Genomic DNA, 23,535 nt, shown 5'->3' with positions numbered 1-23,535 from the left:
TCCACCACCACGGAGAAAACTATTGCAGTCCTACGGACCATCTTTGCCAGGAATGGCTTGCCAGAACAGATTTGCTCCGACAATGGGCCACAGTTTGTGTCCAAGGATTTCCGGAGGTTTCTGAGGAATAATGGGGTGAAACATTACACATCTGCCCCATATCATCCAGCCACAAATGGATTGGCTGAGAGGTTTGTTCAGACCTTTAAAAAGGCAATAAAGGCAATGCATAATGACGACATACCACTACAACACAAGGTGGATAATTTCTTGTTTGCGACACATGCAGTCACCAACCAAACTCCAGCCATAATGTTCTTCAACCGAAGGCTAAGATGTCGCCTGGATTTGCTCAAACCAAACATAAGACGAGATGTTGAGGATAAGCAATTCCAGCACATAAATGAGAAGCCAACCAGGAGCTTCAAGATAGGGCAACCAGTCTTGGCCCGCGACTACCGAACAGAAAAATTGCAGCCAGGAACGATATGCACACAGCAGGGACCACTAATGTACACAGTGGACGTTGGAGAGAGCATCGTGAGATGCCATGCTGACCAGATTCTAGAGTCACAGGAACAAGCCAAACCCATACCACGAGCAGGTGCACCTGGTAATCAACCCGAAGTACAGATTGCGTCTACCTCAGAAGCAGTGGTATTGGAAGCTGACGAACCAACCAATGACAATGAGCCAGAATCAGCTCCGCCGCAAGAACAGGATACTCGAGAAAGGCGTTATCCAGTCAGGATCAGGAAGCCTCCTCAAAGACTGAACTTATAAATGATTATTTCAGTTGATGTATATAGTACAGAGAAAATTGTAATTGTAATTAGTTATTATTTAGTTGTTAAATGAATGTTAAGTACTGTTTATCTAAAAGGGGAGGAATTGTGGTGTATGTACCTTTAAGAGAAGAACTGATTCTATACTGCAGTACCAGCAGTGACCACCCCTGTATATAAAACCATAGCAGGCTTCTGTACTTCAGTCTTGAATTACTCTCTGTTCAGTAAATACCTGTTTTATTGTTCTCCTGCAGTCTGAGTATTATTGATCCTCGGACACTACAAAAACTCCTTACATACTTCCCAGACAAGGGAAAATTGAAATGAAGGTTCCAGATGCAATGACTGAAGGCAGGGTTGCCCCCAGTTATCCAAGTGCATCTGTGGTGCCACCACCAGGGACAGAGATAATTCCACAGGAACTTATCCGTCAAGAGGAAACCATTGTTGCAGAGTCAGATACTCTGAGCACTGCTCAGGAGCAGCTGGTGGCTTCACCACAAACAAGCAGGGACTTTACTGTTAGATATTCACAAAGGACTCACAAGCCACCAGAGAGATTGATACTGAACTGTTAGATTCGTCAAGTATGGAACATGATGGAGACTCCTTATGTGACCCTCAGGAATGGTTGTTTGTTAAGAAATTCATACTGAAATCTTAAGGGAGGAGGGATATAGTAATCTGGGATGTTATGATTAAGGTTATCCACCAGGTGGTGCTGTAGCCAATGCTGCTACTAAGGTCAGAGGTTTGCTTCCTGTTAAGGTCAGAGGTTTGCTCCCTGTATAGGTCAGCACAAGGCAGAATGCCAGGATGCTGATGCAGGCTGTCTGTAAACGTGTTTCCCAGTTGTTAATAAATTACTCGTGTTAATTCTAACATCTAGCCTCTTTGAGTTCCTTGTTCCACTTTCTGGATTTATCACATTGGCGATGCCACCTTTTGGATGAGATATTAAATTGAGGCACTGTGGACGTTCAAAGATCCCATGGCACCATCTGAAGGCGAGTAGTAGAGTTGTCCTGGACAATACTTAGCCCTCAACCAACATCGCTAAAACCGATTATCGGCTCATTTATTTCACTGCTGTTTGTGGGACCGTGCCCCACGCAAAATTGTTGGCTGCAATTCCTTACTTTGCAACAGTGACTGTACTTCATTGACAATGAAGCATGTTGGGACATCCTGATGTCATGAAAGGCTCTCAATAAATGCAAGTTCTTTCTTCCTTATTACCAGAAAAAACATTCCAGCATTTAGAATTATGCTACATAAGTTTATTGTACATTTCACATATATCTAACTGTAAGAGTCTTTCACTTTCTAGTCTGTGGCTTATTAAGTCTTGGAATTATTGTTCTTTGGAATTCCCTTTCAGCCCTTGATTGATGCAGCCCTATAAGGGACTGATGAAGCTACTTTCTAACCAACATTTATATTTTTTGGCTCATTTTCTGGAGATACAGTAACATTCACAAGTGTGCAATATTGCATGCAGTTCATTAAGACACTTAGCAAAGTCAGAAAAAAAATCAGTAATTAAGAGACAAAAGCAACATTCAAAGATAACTTTATCATATTAACTATTAGTAGCATCCTGAGAGCGATGATATGATTCAAACTGGCCAGTGGAAGGTTAATAAAGGCATTTGAGGTTGCTGCTGTCATGCTTTGAAAGATGTGGGAGAAGCCTGGATAATTTCAAGGCATTATAGTGCCAGATAATAAACTGTAACAATGTTCAAAGATTATTGTAAAGATTTATGAAACATGTGAATGGTAATCATTTTGTAGAATTGCTGAGATACTGAAAAAATTTGAATAACTACGAGCTCAGCAACCTAAAATAGCTGAACATAATTGATGTCGTGATTTCAACAAATTAGATGAATATTTAGTAAGTCTCCAAATTTCCCTTTTTTTTAAACTAAAAAGTAACTCTTTCACATAATTTCCTCAGCACAAATGATCTGAGTTGGCAGTAGCGTCACATCCAATTTGACATCCCTGGGCAGTCACCTCAATAAATCTGATAGTTGATCCCAAAGTAGAAACATGAATGACTGTAACACCAGGGGACATTAATTGCCATGGCTCGAGCACATGATCAGCCTTAATAAAGGTAGAAACATCAATATTAGGTTCCAGGGCTTGCAGTGTGTCAAGTATAAAAGTCTAATTGGAAATTCGGGATCTGTCTGTTCAGGTGGACGTAAAAGATCCCATTGCATTATTTGAAGAAGAGCAGGGGAGGTGTCCTGGCCAACACATCACTCCAGCAAATACACTGGTCATTTACCTCACTGCTGTTTGTGAGATCTTGCTGTGAAAATTGACTGCCAACCGAACCATACGAATTACTATTCAAAAGCGCTTTGGAATGTCCTGAGGACGTAAAATGTGCTATAAAAATCAATTTCTTTCTTTCTATTAACACCCTGTCCTTTGAAATTCTCTTCTAAAATCACTTTGAGTTGCTAACTCTCTTCCTGAACTAGAACGATTATGGCCTAGCAGTGGGATTGTGTTGAAGTCGGGCCTAATGAGGCCAGCACAGGACCGCTACATATGGGGCGATTTTGTCAATGGGGATGCGTTGGAGGCGGGACTGCTGCTTGTTGGGTTTTAGTCCCGCCTCCATTGACTTGTGGCCAACCCACGCTATTTTCCCTTGATTGACTTTGTTAAGCCCACCCAGCGGGTTTAGCAGGCCAATTAAGGGGAAGCCGGTTACAGAGAATGTCAGCGTATGACGTTTCATCTGTCAAAACCCGCCTCCTGGGAAGATGGCACGGAGGCAGGTTGGGGGCGGGATGGGTACCTGCCCCCAGATTCTGCCATTTTCCCGGCTGTCCCACCTCCAAACCCGCCTCCCCAGGGCTGGCAAGATCGCGCCCATATTGTCCACTGGCCTCATTAGGATAGTAGCAATGACTACAGGCTACTTTAAGTCACAGGGGTGGGGGAAGGAATCAAAATCAGTCTGCTGGGAACCCAGCAGAGGGCTTCAGGCAAGTCCAGGTGAGGGAGAGTCGAGGCAAGCGGGAGGGGGTGCGAGCGGTGGTTGGCTGCAGCCCATAGCTCTTCCCAGCTCATCATTCAGGTAATTATTTTTTAAAAGCTTACCTTTTTGGAGGTGGCCTTTAAGGACTGCTGCTTAGGCTGCATGTAGACCAGCTACTCCAACACGCAGCTGGTCCAAAACCTACTGCGGTCAGGGTAAACCAATTTCTGGTTTAGCTCCTGATTAGCATATTCAAGGACCTAATGCCTGTTTTGGGTGGCTGCCAGGGGCACCTCTACAGTACCTGAACCAATATGGAGTTGGATGTGCTTCCGACGCTGTTTGGACCTAAATTGCACCCATTTTCCACCTAGGAAACAAATGCAACCAGATCATATTTGATCTGTACTGTGTTTAATTTTGCCTTCAGTCTCTCCCATATGAGTCCCTTACCTTCAACTTGGTGTCTATTCCATCTCCACCGCCACCATCACCCCTTGTAAAGTGCTCTAAAATGTTGGTAAGAGTGCTATGTAAATGTAAATTGTTGTGCTCAGTGTTCAGCCTGCAGTTCAGATCTTATTAGTTCCAGCCATGGAAGCGCAGGATAAAGATCAAATCATTTTACAGAAATAATTTTAATTGATAAGAAAATGTTTGTTTTTAATGAGCCATTAATTGGTTAAACAAACATGTTCACCATAGAAGGTTCATTGCATTTTACTTTATTGCATTACATCCCACAAATTAAGTCTGGTGATCGAGCAACATGATGCCTTATGTTAAAATGTAAGGATGCACAGGGAACAAGATGGGCTCACATGTTTTTGATAACAGCTTATGATCTTTCATCCAAATGTATATGTTTATCAAATTATTGCAATTGCTATCATAATTTGCTTTAGTTCAGTTGTTGATTACAAAATATATATTATGCATTATGCTTTGAAGTAATCCATTGATAAGTCGTGTACATTAAAACAAAAAAAATGAAATGATATTGTTTGTTTCTAAAACCATGAGATATGCACCTGATATAAAGATTAATGGTTAGATTATTTATAAGATTCATAGAGCCTTAAATCGATGGGCTTGACATGGTCATACTGTTAGAGCCAATTGCCTCCTGTGATTTAAGAAGACAAAAGCAAGTGACCTAAATTTATGTTAAGGCAAAAAGACACTAATGCCACTTAAATTTATAGAGGAGAAAAGAGTTATCCAATGTTGACTGAAACTACTCTTATACAGCTGTAATTAGGTTTGGAGTACATCTGTCAAGTGCGGCTAACAACTTATGTCTGACAAGTTGAATTAATACAGAAATGCTTCTTTTTTACTGTCTCAAGAACCTTCAAACTTGCTGAGTCTCTGCTTAATTGTAATTGCAGACACTCCACCTAAGGGGGATAAAAAACTGAGAGAAAACCATCCCATTGTGCAAAATACTCCAGCTATTAAACAATTCACTTACAGAATCTTCTTCAGGGAAAGAAAACGCCACAAAGTTGCAAAACACTATTTTATTAGAAATTTTTTTGTATAAAAATGAACATGCTCTACACTTTCCATTAATTATTCATAAACAACCAGGCACTGTACTTTTGATTGGTCAGGACATAAAGCAGACATTTTTTTTCAGTCAGTTTGTCACATACATTAACTTGCCATCTATTTGGTGAGCACTTAGACATATTTTATTTTGCAACACATAGAGTAAGTTCAAAATCAATAGAAATAAAAACAACTCTGACACAATCACAGACAACTTCACAAGATTTAAAGGGAGTTAATTTTGTTGACAAATCATCAAAGAATCAGAAGATTCAGGAATTGTCATCCTCCTTTCGTGCAGTTTGTCATCTTGATGTTTTGGGTGTCCTAATGAATGTTAAGCTTGGATACTATCCTTTTATTATCGGTCTTCTAGGAGCTCTGCAACAGCTCTTGCTGGCATCTGTAGGTGGACATCCAGACTAATGAAACGCCTGTCTTTCAAGTTCTTCTTCACTTCCAAACCTCGAAAGACCTTTAAGGAGTGCCAGGTTCACTCAGATTGCATGATTACTGTAGCTGACGTATGTTTGCTTGGTAGCCAATGCTGTAGGGGACAAATAAACACCAATAACACGTTAATGTTTTAATAATTAAAATTGAAATGGCAATGTCACTCTGACTTGTGTTACTTATACAGGATTTTGAAATCATCTCACGCGCACAAAAGAAAAAGGTTATTTGAATCTCCAGAAAATTCTCAAGCTACTGTACTTCCCCGCCATGTAGCTTGGTTTAAATTAACTGATTCTTTAATGTTCCCTGTGAGATAATGAAACAGTTAGAAATGCTTGGGATTTAGTTTTGCTGCAATATTTATGCTGAGATGAAACTGAGGGTGTAATGTTATTTTATGATGAATTATTTTAATTTTGACCAGGTCTTAATCTTTTCGCTCATAACATTTACATTTGAATAAAATGTTCCAAGGTGCCATGAAGCAGTACATTGATATTTGGACAGTATATGTGAAGTATGTAACAAAGAGGTACAAGTTATACTGGATTTTTAAGGGAAAAAATCAGCATACTTTAATAAAATAGAAATTCAAACTGGGATATTTCCCTTAATACTGTAATATGTCCTTTATCCTAAACTGGCAGCATCATGGGCAGGTAGGAGAGCATAAGCTTTTGGTAAGGATTTTGCCAGTTCTGTATAATTAGTTTTCTTCAATTCTTATAGACTTATCTAGAGTATAATATTGAGACAAGGGATGTTTTAGTAGAAAAGGTACACAGAAATATACAATTTATAGTAACAACAATAGGATAGTTAAGGATGCAATAATGAAAGGCATTTTCATCATCTAAACTGCAATTGTTAAGCGAATAATAATGAATTAAAATTTACCCATTTCAAAGTATAGTTTCACAGATATGCCTTTACAATGGTGAGGATGGACGAGCATAAATGTACTATTTAAGTGTGGGTTACAATTTAATATACTGATGTAACCATTGTAATATTTATACACTTAATGGAAGAGGTTGTCATAGAAATGAATGGGAAGACATTTGCTTTTATAAAGCCACACAGCTAAACTGGATAGGCACTTAGCAAATATATAGTTAAATGGAATTGATTGTTCTGTGACAGCACTATTGTACCATTTTGAAAATCACAAAATGAAAGCAATTTTAATTTGTTCACAATGAATTATTCTTTATATTGTGCACATCATTCATTTTATATAACCGCTAACAAATTTCCTTTGCAATTTTTCAAAGCATACTTATAATGAACAATTCTACTGTAATCGCCAGCCTGAAAATTCCTCTGGGGTTCTGTGAGCTCTTTTCTTTTATTGCTGGTAACCTGAGAGGTCTTACATCAGGACGACATATTGTGAGTTCTGCCACCAGTTTCCGAACCAAGGACTAGTGTAGAGAAAGATTTACAAAAGAAAATATTTAAAAATATTAAACAGCAAAATATTAAAATGTTAGCTTGCGGCCCCAGCAGCAGTGATTTCCCGTACTGAGGGAGAGCTGCACTGTCAGAGTTCAGCTGATGAACAAACCTGATCTACAACCACTCTTAGGGTTTAGGATATTATCGGAACTCCTCACTTCCTGCCTCTTTTCTTCATCTAATAGCATCTATCCAGATTCCACACTGTAACATTTACATAGAAACATAGAAGATAGGAGCAGGAGTAGGCCATTCGGCCCCTCGAGCCTGCTCTGCCACTTAATGAGATCATGGCTGATCATCCAAATTCAGTACCCTGTCCCTGCTTTCTCCCCATATCCCTTGATTCCTTTAGCTTTAAGAAATATATCTAACTCCTTCTTGAATATATTTAATGAATTGGCCTCCACTGCCTTCTGTGGTAGAGAATTCCACAGGTTCACCACTCTCTGGGTGAAGAAATTCCTCCTCATCTCAGTCCTAAATGGCTTACCCCTTATCCTGAGACTGTGACCCCTGGTTCTGGACTCCCCTGCCATCGGGAACATCCTTCCTGCATCTAGTCTGTCTAGTCCTGTTAGAATTTTATAAGTTTCAATGAGATCCCCTCTCATTCTTCTAAACTCCTTTTTACAGACTGTTATTTCTGGGAATCAGCTGTGGATTATCATTGAAAATCCATCACCCACTGGCCTTGGTGATCCATCACTACAGACAATAAGAATCAACCAAAATTAATATGTGATTTTTTTTGCTTGTGACTGCCACACTTCCCAGCTCCCACACCTACTTACTTTCTTCTGCAATGATTCCTGGTTATATTACTTTCAATGGGTATCAATGTAATTCCTGCTAATATTCCACGTTTCCACTACCCTTTACTTCTATCAGAAAACCATGCACCCTGAACTATCTTTGTAGCCAGTATTCTAGAAGCATCAGTCTTTACAAGTACAGTCCAACACTGTATCTTAATAAGGAAAAGAGTGCATTCTGTTTGTGCTATTTCTTTGCATTCTTGCCAGGAAGAGAGTGTTTGAAGACCAGGACCTCAAACCCGACACTAAGCTCATGGTCTACAGAGCAGCAGTGATACCCACCCTGCTGTATGCCTCAGAGACATGGACCATGTACAGCACTGGAGAGGTACCACCAACGCTGCCTCCGCAAGATCCTGCAAATCCATTGGTAGGATAGGCACACCAATGTCCGTGTTCTTGCTCAGGCCAACATCCCCAGCATCGAAGCTTTGACCATGCTCAATCAGCTCCGATGGACGGGTCACATTGTCCGCATGCCTGATACGAGACTCCCAAAACAAGCGCTCAACTCGGAGCTCCGGCACGGCAAGAGAGCCCCAGGTGGGCAGAGGAAACACTTCAAGGACACCCACAAGGCCTCCTTGAAGAAGTGTAACATCCCCACCGACACTTGGGAATCCCTGGCCCAAGACCGCACGAAGTGGAGGAGAAGTGTTGTGTATGTATCTTTAAGAGAGAACTGCTTTTATACTGTAGTACCGGCAGTGACCACACCTGTATATAAAGCCATAGCAGGCTTCTGTACTTTCAGTTCCAGCATACCCTCTGTTCAGTAAACACGTTATTACCATTTTCCTGCAGTCCGTGTGTTATTGATACGCGGACACTACAGTGGCGACGAGCAGGTTCGAACTCACCTGCAGTACTGCATCACCTCACGGGGATCCATCCCTGAAAAGAAGCTTCTTGGAGGTCGAAGCCAGAGCAATGGGCGTCGACCGTGGGCAACCGCCCAGTGATCCATCAGAGTTCAGAGAATCGCAGGGAAAGCTGTGGAGAGCTGGGCTTGGCTCTCCAGTCAAGGTGTTCCAGCAAATCGGGCTGGTAGCAGGTAGTGCGCTGACCTTTCCCGAACTGCGGCGGGCTAGAGCTCGATCGAGCGGCTCTGCAAGGGGGGCGAGCAGCGTCATCGGGAAGGAAAAGAGAGAGGGTGGAGCGCACAGGGCGCGGCCGGTGCTCAAGAGCTGGGCAGCGTTAAAGAAAATAAAAAGGGGGAAGGAAAAGAGATGCGCAGTGGACAGCGTCGAAGAAGAATAAAACTAAGAAAATTAATTAACAAAAAAGAGACGCGCAGGAGCCGCGGGGCACCGCCATTACTAGTTAGAATGCTAGGAGCAGCATTGACAGCAGGGGAAGAAGGAAAAGCGCGGGAGGCGCCATTTTAATCCATTGGGGAAGAAGGAAAAGCACGGGAGGCGCCATTTTAAGCCACCCAAGATGCCGAAGAGTGGCAGCATCACTGCTTTCGACAACGAAATAGAAGACTGGACCACGTATGTGGAAAGAATTGAAGTGTACTGCAAGGCAAATGAGGTGGCCGATGAAAAGAAGGCGTCGGTATTATTGAATTTGATGGGCACGAGAACGTACGGCCTATTGCGGAATTTAATTACCCCAGCTAAACCAATGGAGAAAAGCTTTAAAGAGATTGTCAATATCTTACAGGAACATCTAAACCCTACACCGCTGCTGATAGCAGAAAGATTCAAGTTCCATAAAAGAAACCAGCACAAAGATGAGAGTAATGCTGACTATCTTGCGGAACTACGCAAGTAATCGAAACACTGCCAGTTCGGAGCAGGACTGGCAGATACCTTAAGGGATAAGTTTGTCTGCGGGCTCCAGAGTGAAGGAACCCAGAAACGACTACTTTCGGAAAAGGACCTTATGCTAGAAAAGGCTTTCAGCGTGGCAGTATCCTACGAAGCAGCAGCACGGGGAGCTGCGGAAATACAACAGAAACCGCAAGAATATAGCACCAATGAAATGGCATATGGAGCAGAAAAGTGCTTTCGCTGCGGCAGAACAACCCATGACCAGAAGGATTGCTGGTTTAAGGACAAAGTATGCAGGCAATGTGGAAAAGTGGGACATATAGCATGAGTCTGCAGGTCGGTAAAGAAAACCAACACTAAAAGAACTACTAAGAAAAAGTACAAGAAAGTACAAAAGATGACGGACAGTATTTCAGAAGATCAGAAGAGTGATAATGACTCCGGGAGCAGGAGACTAAGTTGTCTAAAGTTACACAACATGATCGCAAAGGAGGATCACCGAACCATTTGGGTCACCCTCATGATAGCAGGGTCCCAAGTAAAGATGGAATTGGACACAGGATCAGCCCTAACAGTCATGAATCGATGAGACTACGAGCGGCTATTCTCACACATACCCTTGAAGGACACGTCCATTGTCTTGAAGACATATACGGAGCAAAAAGTCTACCCCAGAGGAAAAATAAGGGTGCCCGTTAAATACAACGGCAAGGAAACATAGAAACTTTATCTATATATACTACAAGATGGAGGACCACCATTATTGGGACGTGAATGGATCCGAAAAATACAATTGGATTGGCATTCCATTCAGGCGCTAACTGTGGCTGACAAAAAGGATGACGACGTCACACCTGGACGACTGTCAAAAATTCTAACTGACGCGAAAGAGGTGTTCCAGCAAGGACTTGGGACTCTAAAAGGCGTAACGGCAATGATAAAAATTGAAGATAATGCAAACCCAAAATTTTTTTAAGGCCAGACCGGTACCGTATGCGATCCACCCAGCCGTCGAAGCAGAGCTGGAGAGTCTGGAGCGCTCGGGTGTGCTGTCCAAGGTGGACTGGAGCGAGTGGGCCACACCCATCATTCCTGTAATGAAGAAACCATTGAGCAGCACGCCTGGGGAGCCGAAGAAGGTTCGCATCTGTGGGGACTTCAAGGTAACTGTGAACCCAGTCCTGCACACAGTACAATATCCACTTCCGCGGATAGAAGATATTTTCGCCTCACTATCTGGAGGGAAACGCTTTATGAAGATTGATCTGGCCCAAGCGTATCTACAAATGGAGGTAGAAGAAGCATCTAGAAAATACCTCACGATAAACACTCACAAAGGTCTTTACCAGTACAACCGACTGGTATTCGGGGTAGCATTAGCTCCGGCTATTTGGCAGAGGGCGATGGAACAAGTCCTGCAAGGGATCCCGGGGACCCAGTGTTATTTGGACGACATCCTGGTTACGGGCGAAAGTGACAGTGAACACCTTGCCAACCTGGAGCAGGTGCTCACTAGATTACAAAAATATGGGCTACGAGCCAACCGCCCCAAATGCGAATTTTGCCGGAAACAAATCTCGTATTGTGGCCACGTGATTGATGAAGAGGGGTTGCATAAGTCCCCAGACAAGATTGAGGCAGTAGTCAAGGCTCCAGCACCGGAAAATGTGTCGCAACTGAGGTCGTTCCTCGGGTTGGTGAACTACTACCATAAGTTCTTGCCAAATTTGTCTACAATTCTGCACCCACTGAACGCCCTGCTGCAAACTGGAGTAGCATGGAAATGGAGTGATGAGTGTAAGCGTGCCTTTCAGAAATGTAAATGCCTAATCACTTCAAAAGAAGTATTGGCCCACTACAATCCAACACTACCGATTCGGTTGGCATGTGATGCGTCTCCCTAAGGCATTGGAGCAGCGCTGTCGCACAAATTCCTTGACGGTTCAGAGAGGCCAATAGCCTTTACGTTCGTTAACCTCAGCCGAGCGTAACTACGCCCAGATTGACAGGGAGGCCCTCAGCCTGGTGTGGGGGGTGAAGAAGTTCAATCACTATCTGCACGGGCAGAAATTCACCTTACTGACTGATCACCAGCCTCTTGTCTCCATTTTTAACCCAAAGAAGGGCAATCCGGTGATGACGGCGCAACGGCTGCAAAGATGGTCCCTTTTTCTAGGGGCACATCAATACGACATAGAGTATAAGGGCACAAAACAGCATGGAAACGCTGATGGGCTGTCGTGCCTGCCGCTGCCTACGGTGGAGGAAGCACCTGCAGTGGACCCTGTTGAGATATTCCATTCGACCATAGTCGAACGTCTACCTGTTACAAACTCAAGTATAGAGAAGGAAACCCGAAATGACCCGACACTCTCTCGGGTCTATGATTTGACGGTGAAGGGATGGCCAGCACATGGCGACTCACTGTTGCCAGCATTCTCGCCAAGGAGAGAACAGCTGTCAGTGTGCCGGGGGACCTTGATGTGTGGATCCCGAGTGGTAATTCCACCCAAGTTGAGAGATAGAGTGCTCAATGAGCTTCATGAGGGTCATCTGGGAGGGGTAAAAATGAAGAGCCTAGCCAGGGCGTTTGTGTGGTAGCTGGGAATCGATAAAGAAATCGAGGAAATGACCAAGAGATGCACAGGATGCCAGATCGTCCAAAACGCTCCACCACAGGACCCTCTACACCCATGGGAGTGGCCCTCATCTCCATGGCAACGGGTACACATTGATTTTGCTGGTCCATTTATGGACTCAATGTTTTTAATCGCCGTGGATGCACATTCGAAATGGCCAGAGGTCATCAAAATGTCCTCCACCACCACGGAGAAATCTATTGCAGTCCTACGGACCATCTTCGCCAGGAATGGCTTGCCAGAACAGATTTGCTCCAACAATGGACCACAGTTTGTGTCCGAGGATTTCCGGAGGTTTTTGAGGAATAATGGGGTAAAGCATTACACATCCGCCCCATATCATCCAGCCACAAATGGATTGGCTGAGAGGTTTGTTCAAACCTTTAAAAAAGCAATAAAGGCGATGTATAATGACAACATACCACTGCAACACAAGGTGGATAATTTCTTGTTTGCTTACCGGAATGCGACACATGCAGTCACCAACCAAGCTCCAGCCATGATGTTCTTTAACCGAAGGTTAAGATGTCGCCTGGATTTGCTCAAACCAAACATAAGACAAGATGTTGAGGATAAGCAATTCCAGCACATCAATGAGAAGCCAACCAGGAGCTTCAGGATAGGGCAACCAGTCTTGGCCCGCGACTATCGAACAGAAAAATGGCAGCCAGGAATGATATGCACACAGCAGGAACCACTAATGTACACAGTGGACGTTGGAGGGAGCATCGTGAGACACCATGCTGAGCAGATTCTAGAGTCACAGGAACAAGTCAAACCCATACCACGAGCATGCACACCTGGTGATGAACCCGAAGTACAGATTGCGTCTACCTCAGAATCAGTGGTATTGGAAGCTGACGAACCAACCAATGACAATGAGCCAGAATCGACTCCGCCGCAAGAACAGGATACTTGAGAAAGGCGCTATCCAGACAGGATCAGGAAGCCTCCTCAAAGACTAATTTATAAATGATTACTTTCAGCTGATGTATATAGTACAAAGAAAATTGTAATTGTAATTAGTTATTATTTAGTTGTTAAATGAATGTTATGTACTGTTTATCTAAAAGGGGAGGAATTGTTGTGTATGTACCTTTAAGAGAGAACTGCTTTTATACTGTAGTACCGGCAGTGACCACACCTGTATATAAAGCCGTAGCAGGCTTCTGTACTTTCAGTTCCAGCATACCCTCTGTTCAGTAAACACCTGTTATTACCGTTCTCCTGCAGTCCGTGTGTTATTGATATGCGGACACTACAAGAAGCATCCGGGAAGGCGCCGAACACCTCGAGTCTCTTCGCCGGGAGCAAACGGCAGCCAAGCGCAAACATTGGAAGGAGCTCATGTCAACCCAAGAATCTCAACCACCCGCCCCTTCAACCACTGTCTGCCCCACCTGTGACAGAGACTGTAGGTCCCGCATTGGACTCATCAGTCACCTGAGAACTCATTTTTAATGTGCAAGCAAATCATCCTCGGTTCCGAGGGACTGCCTAAGAAGAAGAAGAAGAGTAGGGAGTCCAACACTGTATCTTAATAAGGAAAAGAGTGCATTCTGTTTGTGCTATTTCTTTGCATTCTTGCCAGGAACTGACCCATTTAAGAGTTGTATTCTCACTGACCAGCTGCACAAATTGGGAGATTGCAGGTGCACAGCCCACAACTTTCTGCCCATTCATTTTAATGGAAGAAAATCGTGTACAGCACACTTGTGATTTCCCGTACTGAGGGAGAGCTGCACCGTCAGAGGTGCCGTCTATAGGTTGAAGCGTTAAATCGAGGTCCTATCTGCTTTCTCCGGTGGATGCAAAAGATCCCATGGCCCTATGTCGATGAAAAGCAGGGAGGCTCTCTCTGTGTCCTGGTGTTTTATCCCTCAACTGAGAGCACGAAAACAGATTATCTGGTCATTCAGCTCCTTGCTGTTTGTGGGACTTTACTGTGTGCAGATTGGTTGCTGCATTTCCCTACATTACTATATACTTCAAAAATTACTTCTTTGGCTGTAAAGCGCATTGGAACGTCCTGAGGATATGAAAGGAGCTATATAAAAGCAAGTTGTTTAGTTCTTTAAATATTGGTGCATACCTGCTGCATGTGCTCACATACACAGATTTGATTGGTTCTTTATCTTTCCCTTTCAGGGATTAGAAGCAGCAGCTGAGGCTGGGAAGGGAGGAAGAGTGGGCATGTGGTTGGCCATTTTCTTTCTGCGGAGACTTGGCAATTGCTACTGGGTGTACACTCCACACTGACCTGGTGTTAAGACTAGCTCCTTAAATGAAACTTGTTGGCTCCTGGATGTAAATTTGGAAATTATATTTTTAATGGCAGGGAAGAGTCAAACTGATTGTTTTGAGCCAATTCTAAACCTGCCTGCCACACAATTGGAGTATAAAGTCCATTTTTAGCTCTTGCCTAATGATTTGGAGTTAGTCTTCTGGGGGAGTGGCCATAGAATGGCACAAGTAGAGGAGGCAGAGCAAGGCTCTAACTAATAGTGAAAGGTCATCGACCAAAAACGTTAACCCTATGCTTCTCTCTCCAAAGTTGCTGCCTGACCTGCTGCGTGTTTCCAGCATTTTCTGTTTTTATTTGTAGCTAATACTTGTCGGATGACCTTACGTGTCTGACGAACTGAAGTCCCGATTTTAACTGGGGCCATTAGTATGGCATGCAGGGGTCAAAGCAAGTGACAGGCCTGCAAGGCTGTGCCGCCGGAGACCCAGGCCATTTTATCGCCCGGCCTCTTTAAATTTGTGAACTCTGAACTCCGCCTGAACCTGGCAGCAATGACTTCGAGCCGGTGGGCGGTAGCCTGATTTCGGGTGGCTGGAGACGGCCACTAGGAAACAGAATAAATAGTCTCCGGCGTTAAGGTCATCAGTTGTGGCGTGGGGTGGGGGAGAGGGGGAAGAGTCAGGAGGTGATCGCTGTTGAAGAAGTGGGGGGAGAAGCCTGTGCAAGGGAGGCCCAAGTTTTCCTGCTCCTTCTGGCCCACAAGGAAAGCAATTCAAATTTTTTTAAACTGACCTTGCTGGGCCTTTTACTGGCCCTGCATCCTTCAGACGCAGATTTCCATGGGGCATTTAGCACTCAGCGAGCGTCGCATGACCCGGGGTTAAGTCCGCGTAGGGGTCCAAATGATGTCACCAAAGCCCAACATTTGTGTATTTGTTTACACACAATAGGCAGTGTAATGAGCTACGAGGCATTGCTATCTCTGTGCATTGATTGACAATAGTTAATCATTGCTGCTGCTCACGATGTGGTCTCCTCTACATTGGGGAGACCAAACACAGATTGGGTGACCGCTTTGCGGAACGCCTCCGTTCAGTCCGTAAGGGGGACCCCGAGCTTCCGGTCGCCTGTCACTTTAATTCACTGCCCTATTCCCACTCAGACCTCACTGTACTCGGGCGCTTGCATTGTTCCATGGAAGCTCAACGTAAAGTCGAGGAACAGCACCTCATCTTCCGATTAGGCACTCAACATCAAGTTCAACAATTTCAGATCATAACCTCAGCCCCCATTACATTTTTGCTTATATTTTATCCACATCTTTGTTTTGGCCCTTTTCCCCCCACCCCCCCTTTTTTTTTTCTCTCCCTCATGGCATCTGTCTCCTATTCTGCCAGAACATTTCACACCTAATCTAGAGCCGTCTTTTGTCTCCACTAGTCCTATCATCATCTCGTCTCGTTTTGAATACCTCTTAATGTCTCTTCACTTCTTTTGTTCTCTCCCAGCCCTGCCTTTCGATCTATTTCATTTCCTTTCCAGTTTTGAAAAAGGGTTAGACCCGGAACGTCGACTCTATTTTCTCTCCACAGATGTTGCCTGGCCTGCTGAGTTTTTCCAGCATTTTCTGTTGTTATTTCGGATTTCCAGCATCTGCAGTATTTTGCTATCGACAATAGTTAATATCTGTTTTCCAGAAATTGGCTAGTGAAGTCAGGAGCAAAAATCTGCAATGAGCCCTTATAATCTCCAGCAATCTGATGGAATTAGGAGATTTCTCTTACATGGAATTTGATGGTTTTAGAATACCATGCAAGAATTTAATTGGACTTGTTTGACCCTGTTACAGACTGACATGAAGGATGTTGCTGACAAGATTTCTTCTGCTCCTCTACGTGCTTGGTTAGGTCTCCAGACAAGAGCTCACAGATGCAAAGACTTATTTCTTCATATTATTCATTGACAGAATGCAGATTTCTGAAAGTTCTTGGTTCTGTGTGCATTGGTTATTTATCTAAAGAACTCCAGATTTATTTAAAGAACACCACAGTGCGGGGCACCCAGGAGACGGTGGGAAACCCGGAAGTCTGGGTTTCCTGGCACGCTGTAGAGTTTTAACTCCACAGCATGCGTGCAACGTCAGGGGCGGGTTCTCCGCCCAGAAGTCAACTTGATCAACAGGCTGGTTTCCAGTTGTGCAGAGAATGCGGCCCAGGATTGGGAGGGGGGGCGTCCAAGCCCGCGGTCGGAGGTGGGGGGTCCAATCCCTGACAACGAGGCCGAGTCGCGATCCTGCGGGAGTGGGGGGTGGCGGTGGTGTTCCAGGTCTTGGGGGGTGGGTGTCCTCTTTATGTTGAAAGGGGAATTAGGGTTGTGGTCACTGGGACTGGAGGCGGATAATTCCATCCCGGATATCCTAGCCACAAAGGGGCTGTCTGGGATGCACCCTTCCTTCTGATTCCTCCTCTTCTGCTTCCTCCTCTTCTGTGTCTTCCTCTTCCCTCTGCAAGCGGATGCTGTAAATGTGAAATGACTTCATACAGTGCTGGAAATACTCAGCTGATCAGGCAGCATCTCGACCTGAGTCGTGAACTCTGCTTGTCACTCCATGGATGTTGCTGAGTATTCGCAGCATGTTCTGCCTTCTCAAAGTCCTTCATTTGCCATCATAGGCTTTGCAAGTGTCCAGCAAGTGTCCAGCAGCACTTCCTACCCACTTAAAAAACTTTTCACATCTATTGCAGCAAGCCACCACTTCAATAAAATAAAAAAGAACCAGTCCAAAACCTTAAATTCAAACTTACCTGATCGATATGTGTGTGTCCTTTAAGAGGTCCAGACATCGTCGCTGTCAGCCTGCTTGCACGCTCAGTTAACCTGGCATGCTTAGGATCCAGCGCTGAATTCAGTGCTAGGGTCGAAGTTTGCGCTTGTGATGTAAAGTCAGCGTTGCACGCCAATTAACATCACAACGCCACCATTTTGTTGGGGATGGCGCTGGGGACAATCATGGCGGCCGCCGTGGGAACCGCCAGCAGCTGCCGAATAGCTTGCTCAATGACACACCTGGTGGTCATGTGGCCCTGGTTGTAGCACTGCTGCGCCTCATTGGTGAGGTTCCTCACAAATGTCATGAGCTAAGATTGAAGGGGGTTATCTCTTGTCTCCTGTGAGCCAGCTTTTTAAGTCTGCTTCCTGGAATGACAAGGTCTGGAATTTTGGACTGCCGCATTATACAATCATCAGCATAGCTCCCAGGGAATCTGGCGCAGACCTGCGTGAACCTCTTCTTGTGGTTACACATCAGCTGCGCATTGCAGTTTATAAAAAAACTCCTCGTTGCTGAGGTGGTGCTCAGATTGCCACATGTGTACAGTTGACGTCATCCTTGTACCTGTGGGAATCCAGCCAGAGAGGCGAATCAGAGTGCCCGCTCATTCTGGCTAGTGTCATCACAAGGGAAACTTGCATAACTCCCAGTCCTGGCAAGCAATCCATCTGTCACCTGCCGTATGCATTTATATGCAGCCAATTGGCAGATTCTGGATATGGCTCCAATAGCACCTGAGAAGGATCCGGAGGCAGAAAAGTTGAGGGAGGTGCTCATTTTCACAGCCACTGGGAATGCGTGGCCAGCAGGTCCAGCAGGGAGCAGGTCCAGCAGGTCCAGCAGGTCCAGCAGGGAGCAGGTCCAGCAGGTCCAGCAGGTCCAGCAGGTCCAGCAGGTCTTTCTGTCGGAGGCTGCAGATGTCTGCCACCACCTGACGTGACAACCTCAGCCTACGGAAGCATTGCTCTTCCAAGAGGTCAAGGAAGCTGAGCCTCTGTCTGTAAACCCTGTGATGTGCATAATCCCTCCTGTGGCCTCGGCCCCCTCTCCTGTGCACCTCTCTCCTGCGCAGGTCCTTCCTGTGCAACTCCTGTGTACGTGCTGATCCTAACACAGCATGTCATTGAAACAATGGATGGTGATGATATTCCTCTTCTGATGTGCTGTCAAACGCATCTAGCGCACCTCCCATGCTGATCTTGTCTCTTTGAAATCCTCCAAGGTTAAAAAAGCTGCATCCACACAAGCACTGTCTGGCAAATATTTGCCAGAGGGAACGGAGATAGCAGCTGCAATAAGTGAGCTTTTATTTAGATAGGACAATGACAAATTTACAAATACCCACCTCAACTGCTGCTTAAACTCGCCTCCGTTTCCATGGTCAGTTTCCCGCCTCGGGAAACCCACGCTGCACGAGTTAAATTTGGAGCCAGGTTCAAAGCAATTTCAAAAGAGCTCATTAAGGATGTTAATTGAGCCTATGTACCTGCTCACCTACAATAATTAAACCACCGGCCTTGGCGAGTAGGTTTCACGCCAGCATCCAAACGCGCCTCCGTTAAACCCGGAAGTGGACACGTTGGAGCTGTGTTGCGCTCCCACTCTAAAAATCTAAAATTTTAAACCCCCACCCCCACCCGCTCCCAACCCACCCATTCTTGGAGGTTAAAATTCCCTCCTTTATCTCTGAAGTTTAGCTCCTGTTTAACAAAACCAAATTGTAATTAAAAATTCAGCAGTAAAGCTAATAGCATGCTTGAACAAAACATTCTTTAATACGCTCCTTGAAAAAGGAAGTGTCCACATTCCCCGAGGTCCAGGGGAATTCAGTCCTGAGCAATAGAAAGCATCGCCAGTGAAAGTAATGTGTGTTCAGCACTGCACAGTCTATTTTCCACTCATAAATGATTTATATCTTGCAGTGAGTGAAATGCTAATGCAGTCTCTTTGGTTAGCACTATTCAAGAAGGCTGTGGAGTTAGTGATGTACAGAGATAAAAAAAATAAATGCACTGCCTGACCTTTTACCAAGCCTCAGAAAATACAAAGGAGCAATGGTGAAATGAGAGTGAACAGTCACATTATTCATCAAGAGTACAGCTTGCTGACTGGTACAATTACACCTTTTTACTAAAAGGTGGCAGTTCAACTAACTGCTGTTTGGATGTAATTTCGAACCATTAGCTGACATGTGGGTTTAAAAGGTACTTAACCAGTATCTTTTTCACTGGTCCAGTATCATTATTTAATTATTTCTACAGCCACTAACACAGATCAAATACCCATCTATTTTTTTTGCTACCGTACAAAATGACATTGGTCATCTGCAGGGTTTGTGGTATTGTTCAGCAAAACTGGAAGGCCCATAACAAGGTAACAAATGAAAAGGCTATTCCACCATCATGCTCACCTTCTCATTTAGAGATTCTTAATCAAGAGTTGCACAATCTGGTTTCATATAAGAAGTGGACCACATTGGTTTGTACTTGCACTTAATAAAGCTCTAATTTCCAACTCCTGTACTTTGAAAGGTACACTTCTCAACTACCAGAGGAATAACAGCAAGAATCAGTCTGACATTTCCAAAGGTCAGTCTCTAATCTAAGTTCCAATTCTCCTAATAATCTATGGCTAAAGTTGGGCACATACCTCGCAACCTACAATGTGTTGAAAGTTTGGAGTTCAGGTTGGTGGTTGGGGCAGGAGCACAGATTTCTGTAGATTTTGCTGGCTTTGAAATCTTATTCGCCATTATTCATTTCCTCAGTGGAATTGTTTATAGGGAAATTTGCCAATGACCCGAAGTTAATCTACAGAACAAACGGGAAACTGTTCCATCTCCATCGCCTCCAGTCCAGGTCCAAGGTCGTTCCATCCTCTGTCATCGAATTACGGCATGCAGACGATGCTTGCGTCTGCGCACACTCGGAGGTCGAACTCCAAACCATCGTCAACACCTTCACTGTGTGTACGAGAGCATGGGCCTTGCACTAAACATCCGTAAGACAAAGGTCCTCTTCCAACCTGCCCCTGCCACACTGTACTGCCCCCCAATTATCAAAATCCATGACGAGGCCTTGGACAACGTGGACCACTTTCCATACCTCGGGAGCCTACTGTCAACAAGGGCAGACGTCGATGATGAATTCCAACACCGCCTTCAGTGTGCCAGTGCAGCCTTCGGTCGCCTGAGGAAGAGAGTGTTTGAAGACCAGGACCCCAAACCTGGCACCAAGCTCATGGTCTACAGAGCAGTAGTGATACCCACCCTGCTGTATGCTTCAGAGACATGGACCATGTACAGCAGGCACCTCAAAGCACTGGAGAGGTACCACCACAAGATCCTGCAAATCCATTGGCAGGATAGGCACACCAACATCAGTGTTCTCGCCAGTTACATCTTGTGAAATCACATAATTCAGTGGGGTTGTCGGTGTGCCGTGCACATATTAAGAACAGTGCATTGCTTGACAGTCTGGATAATCTGATAATAGTTATTTTGATTTGGCCAAGTCATGGAGATAGCAAGGTCCTGCATATATTCTGACGGGCCTTGTACACTTGGCATGTTGCCCTTTGTTGGATCAAAAGGAGGCCGGTACGAATCTGTCTGATTTGCATCCCCCCACCAAGTTCAATTTCCCCCACTAAATCTCTAACTCCTGGCTTGGTCAGCAATATGCCTGCTCCTTTGCTATTTTTCTCCCTCTTTTGCTACTCCTTTCTCCAATTCCAATGTTTTTCCTATTTGTCCTTTCATTTGAAATCTACGCAACTGGCCAGTGTACTCCATTACACGATCCAATCTATTTTATTTTATGCACTGTCCCAGTAATTAAAACTGCTACAACGCTGATGGACTATTTTAAAGTAGATTGCTGGTACTTACATGGAGCTCCAGACATTTAAGTGTGAATGATAAATGATCCTCGTTGAAACGTTCAGACAGCACTAAAAGGCAAATGAAGATCAGATAATCCACCAAAAATAAGAACTGGCAGGTCCATCTGCATTTTGTCTGCAATTCACCAACAATTTCTGGGAGCTAAATTATTTATTCAGTATTCGCGCTAAACCCAATATCCAATTCCGACATTCAGTCATGTTTATGAACTTATATATATAGATAGTTACAAACCCAACACAAGATGATAGATCATGCTTTTTGTTTTTAATATTGTAGAACAATGTTTCTAACCAAAGTGTGAGCTAGAAAAATAGTGGTTATGATCACAGATTGAGATTTCAATGTGTTCCCAGTTTTTGTAGAAAATCTTTCATATTTCCTAGCAGAAAATTGTGTTTCACATGTAATGTAATCTGTATTTTAATGAACATCTGTCTGCTGTTTACAGGGTGTGTCGTTTAAGGAGCAAATTTACATTATTATGCAAATTACATAGTTTAGGAGCTTTGATCTCTGTCACCTGATGCAATTTCGCTCCATTATAGCCACAATGTATAAGTAGTTACATTGTCCATCTAGATAGTTTGAGGAGATTGCCATTTGTGTGCTTAGTGATGTTCAACACTTTATTTTGAACTATGTCACAGAAAGGGCTGGATTTTGTCATTGGGGCGGGCTGGGGTCGTGTCTTCCGCTTTTCATGTTATCCACCCAATTCCAAATCGATGTGGGAGATTGATGTGATTTTCACATAATTGGGCAATTGAGTTCCAGCGTGTGGGAACCCATGGCCCAATTAGTTTTTTCAGTCAGAAACTCACCTCCGATAACATCATCATTGCTGCTGCATTTAAGGTCTGCAAGAAGCCTTGCTTCTTCTGCAGACTGCCAACCTTTTGGCCTTTGCAGTGAGAGGGACCTGGAGGCAATATGAGCAGCAAGAGACCTAAGTCTGCTCCCAGATTTGATGACGTCGCCCTGCAAGCTTTGGTGGAGGGAGCAAGAGCTAGGAAGGAGGTGCTCTTCCCATCGTCAGGGAGGAAGAAGCTTCCTCAGCAGATGAAGGCTGTGTGGATCCAGGTGGCCCAGAAGGTCAACTCGTTGTCGATGATCCGCAGAACCTGGCTTCAGTGCAGGAAGAGGTTTCGCTGCTCACGATGCGGTCTCCTCTACATTGGGGAGACCAAACGCAGATTGGGTGACCGCTTTGCGGAACACCTCTGTTCAGTCCGTAAGGGTGACCCCGAGCTTCCGGTCGCCTGTCATTTTAATTCACCGCCCCATTCCCACTCGGACCTCACCGTCCTTGGCCTCTTGCATTGTTCCACGGAAGCTCAACGTAAACTCGAGGAACAGCACCTCATCTTCCGATTAGGCACTCTGCAGCCTTCCGGACTCAATATCGAGTTCAACAATTTCAGATCATAACCTCGGCCCCTATTTCATTTTTTCTTGTAATTTTTCCACTCCTTTCCCCCCCCGCTTTCCTTTTGTTTCTCTCTCGCACCTGGCAGCTATCTCTTGCCCTGACAGTACACTTTACACCTAATCTCAGCCTATTACCATCTCATCTAGCTTCTAATACCTTTTATTGTCTCTTTTTTACTTCTTTTGTTTCTTTTATTCTTTTGTCAGATCGCAGCCCTGCCTCCGATCTATCTTTTCTTTCCAGTTTTGAAGAAGTGTTCGACCCGAAACGTCAACTCAAATTTCTGTCCACGGATGTTGCCTGACCTGCTGAGTTTTTCCAACATTTCCTGTTGTTATTAGAGGTTTCATGACCTTCTGCGCACTGGAAAAGTGAGTATGACTTTGCCATCACCCTCAATCTGATCCCCATTGCCTCTCCTCACCAGCACTCAGCTTTAGCAACCTCTTCCTCCACATCCCACTTGACACTGACATCCCTGCACCCTTACCCATTCCCTCTCTCTCTCTGGTCACATTCACCTAAATATTTGACAATGCAGCCCTCACACTCCCTATCACTGTGATGCTATGAAAACAACTTACAAAACACAGGGAGGGCCCTTGGTCTTGCCAACTCACTCCATC

General features: G+C 44.5%; 1 protein-coding gene across 1 annotated transcript in view; it reads right to left on the bottom strand.

Moving 5' to 3' along the window:
* Positions 1 to 5,303: 5,303 nt before the first annotated feature.
* LOC147105243 (metabotropic glutamate receptor 4-like) overlaps positions 5,304 to 23,535 on the bottom strand; it is a 1,649,895-nt gene continuing 1,631,663 nt past the window's right edge. The window contains exon 10 of the mRNA XM_086011400.1: positions 5,304 to 5,896. Coding sequence (XP_085867526.1) covers positions 5,847 to 5,896 — 50 coding nt within the window. The 3' untranslated portion in view covers positions 5,304 to 5,846. The remainder of the gene's footprint in view (positions 5,897 to 23,535) is intronic.

Source organism: Somniosus microcephalus, chromosome 18, assembly GCF_052327205.1.
Source record: "Somniosus microcephalus isolate GS21.2 chromosome 18, FLI_Smic_1.0, whole genome shotgun sequence".
NCBI classification, from domain to species: Eukaryota; Metazoa; Chordata; class Chondrichthyes; order Squaliformes; family Somniosidae; genus Somniosus; species Somniosus microcephalus.
This window is presented reverse-complemented; position numbering and strand designations above follow the sequence as displayed.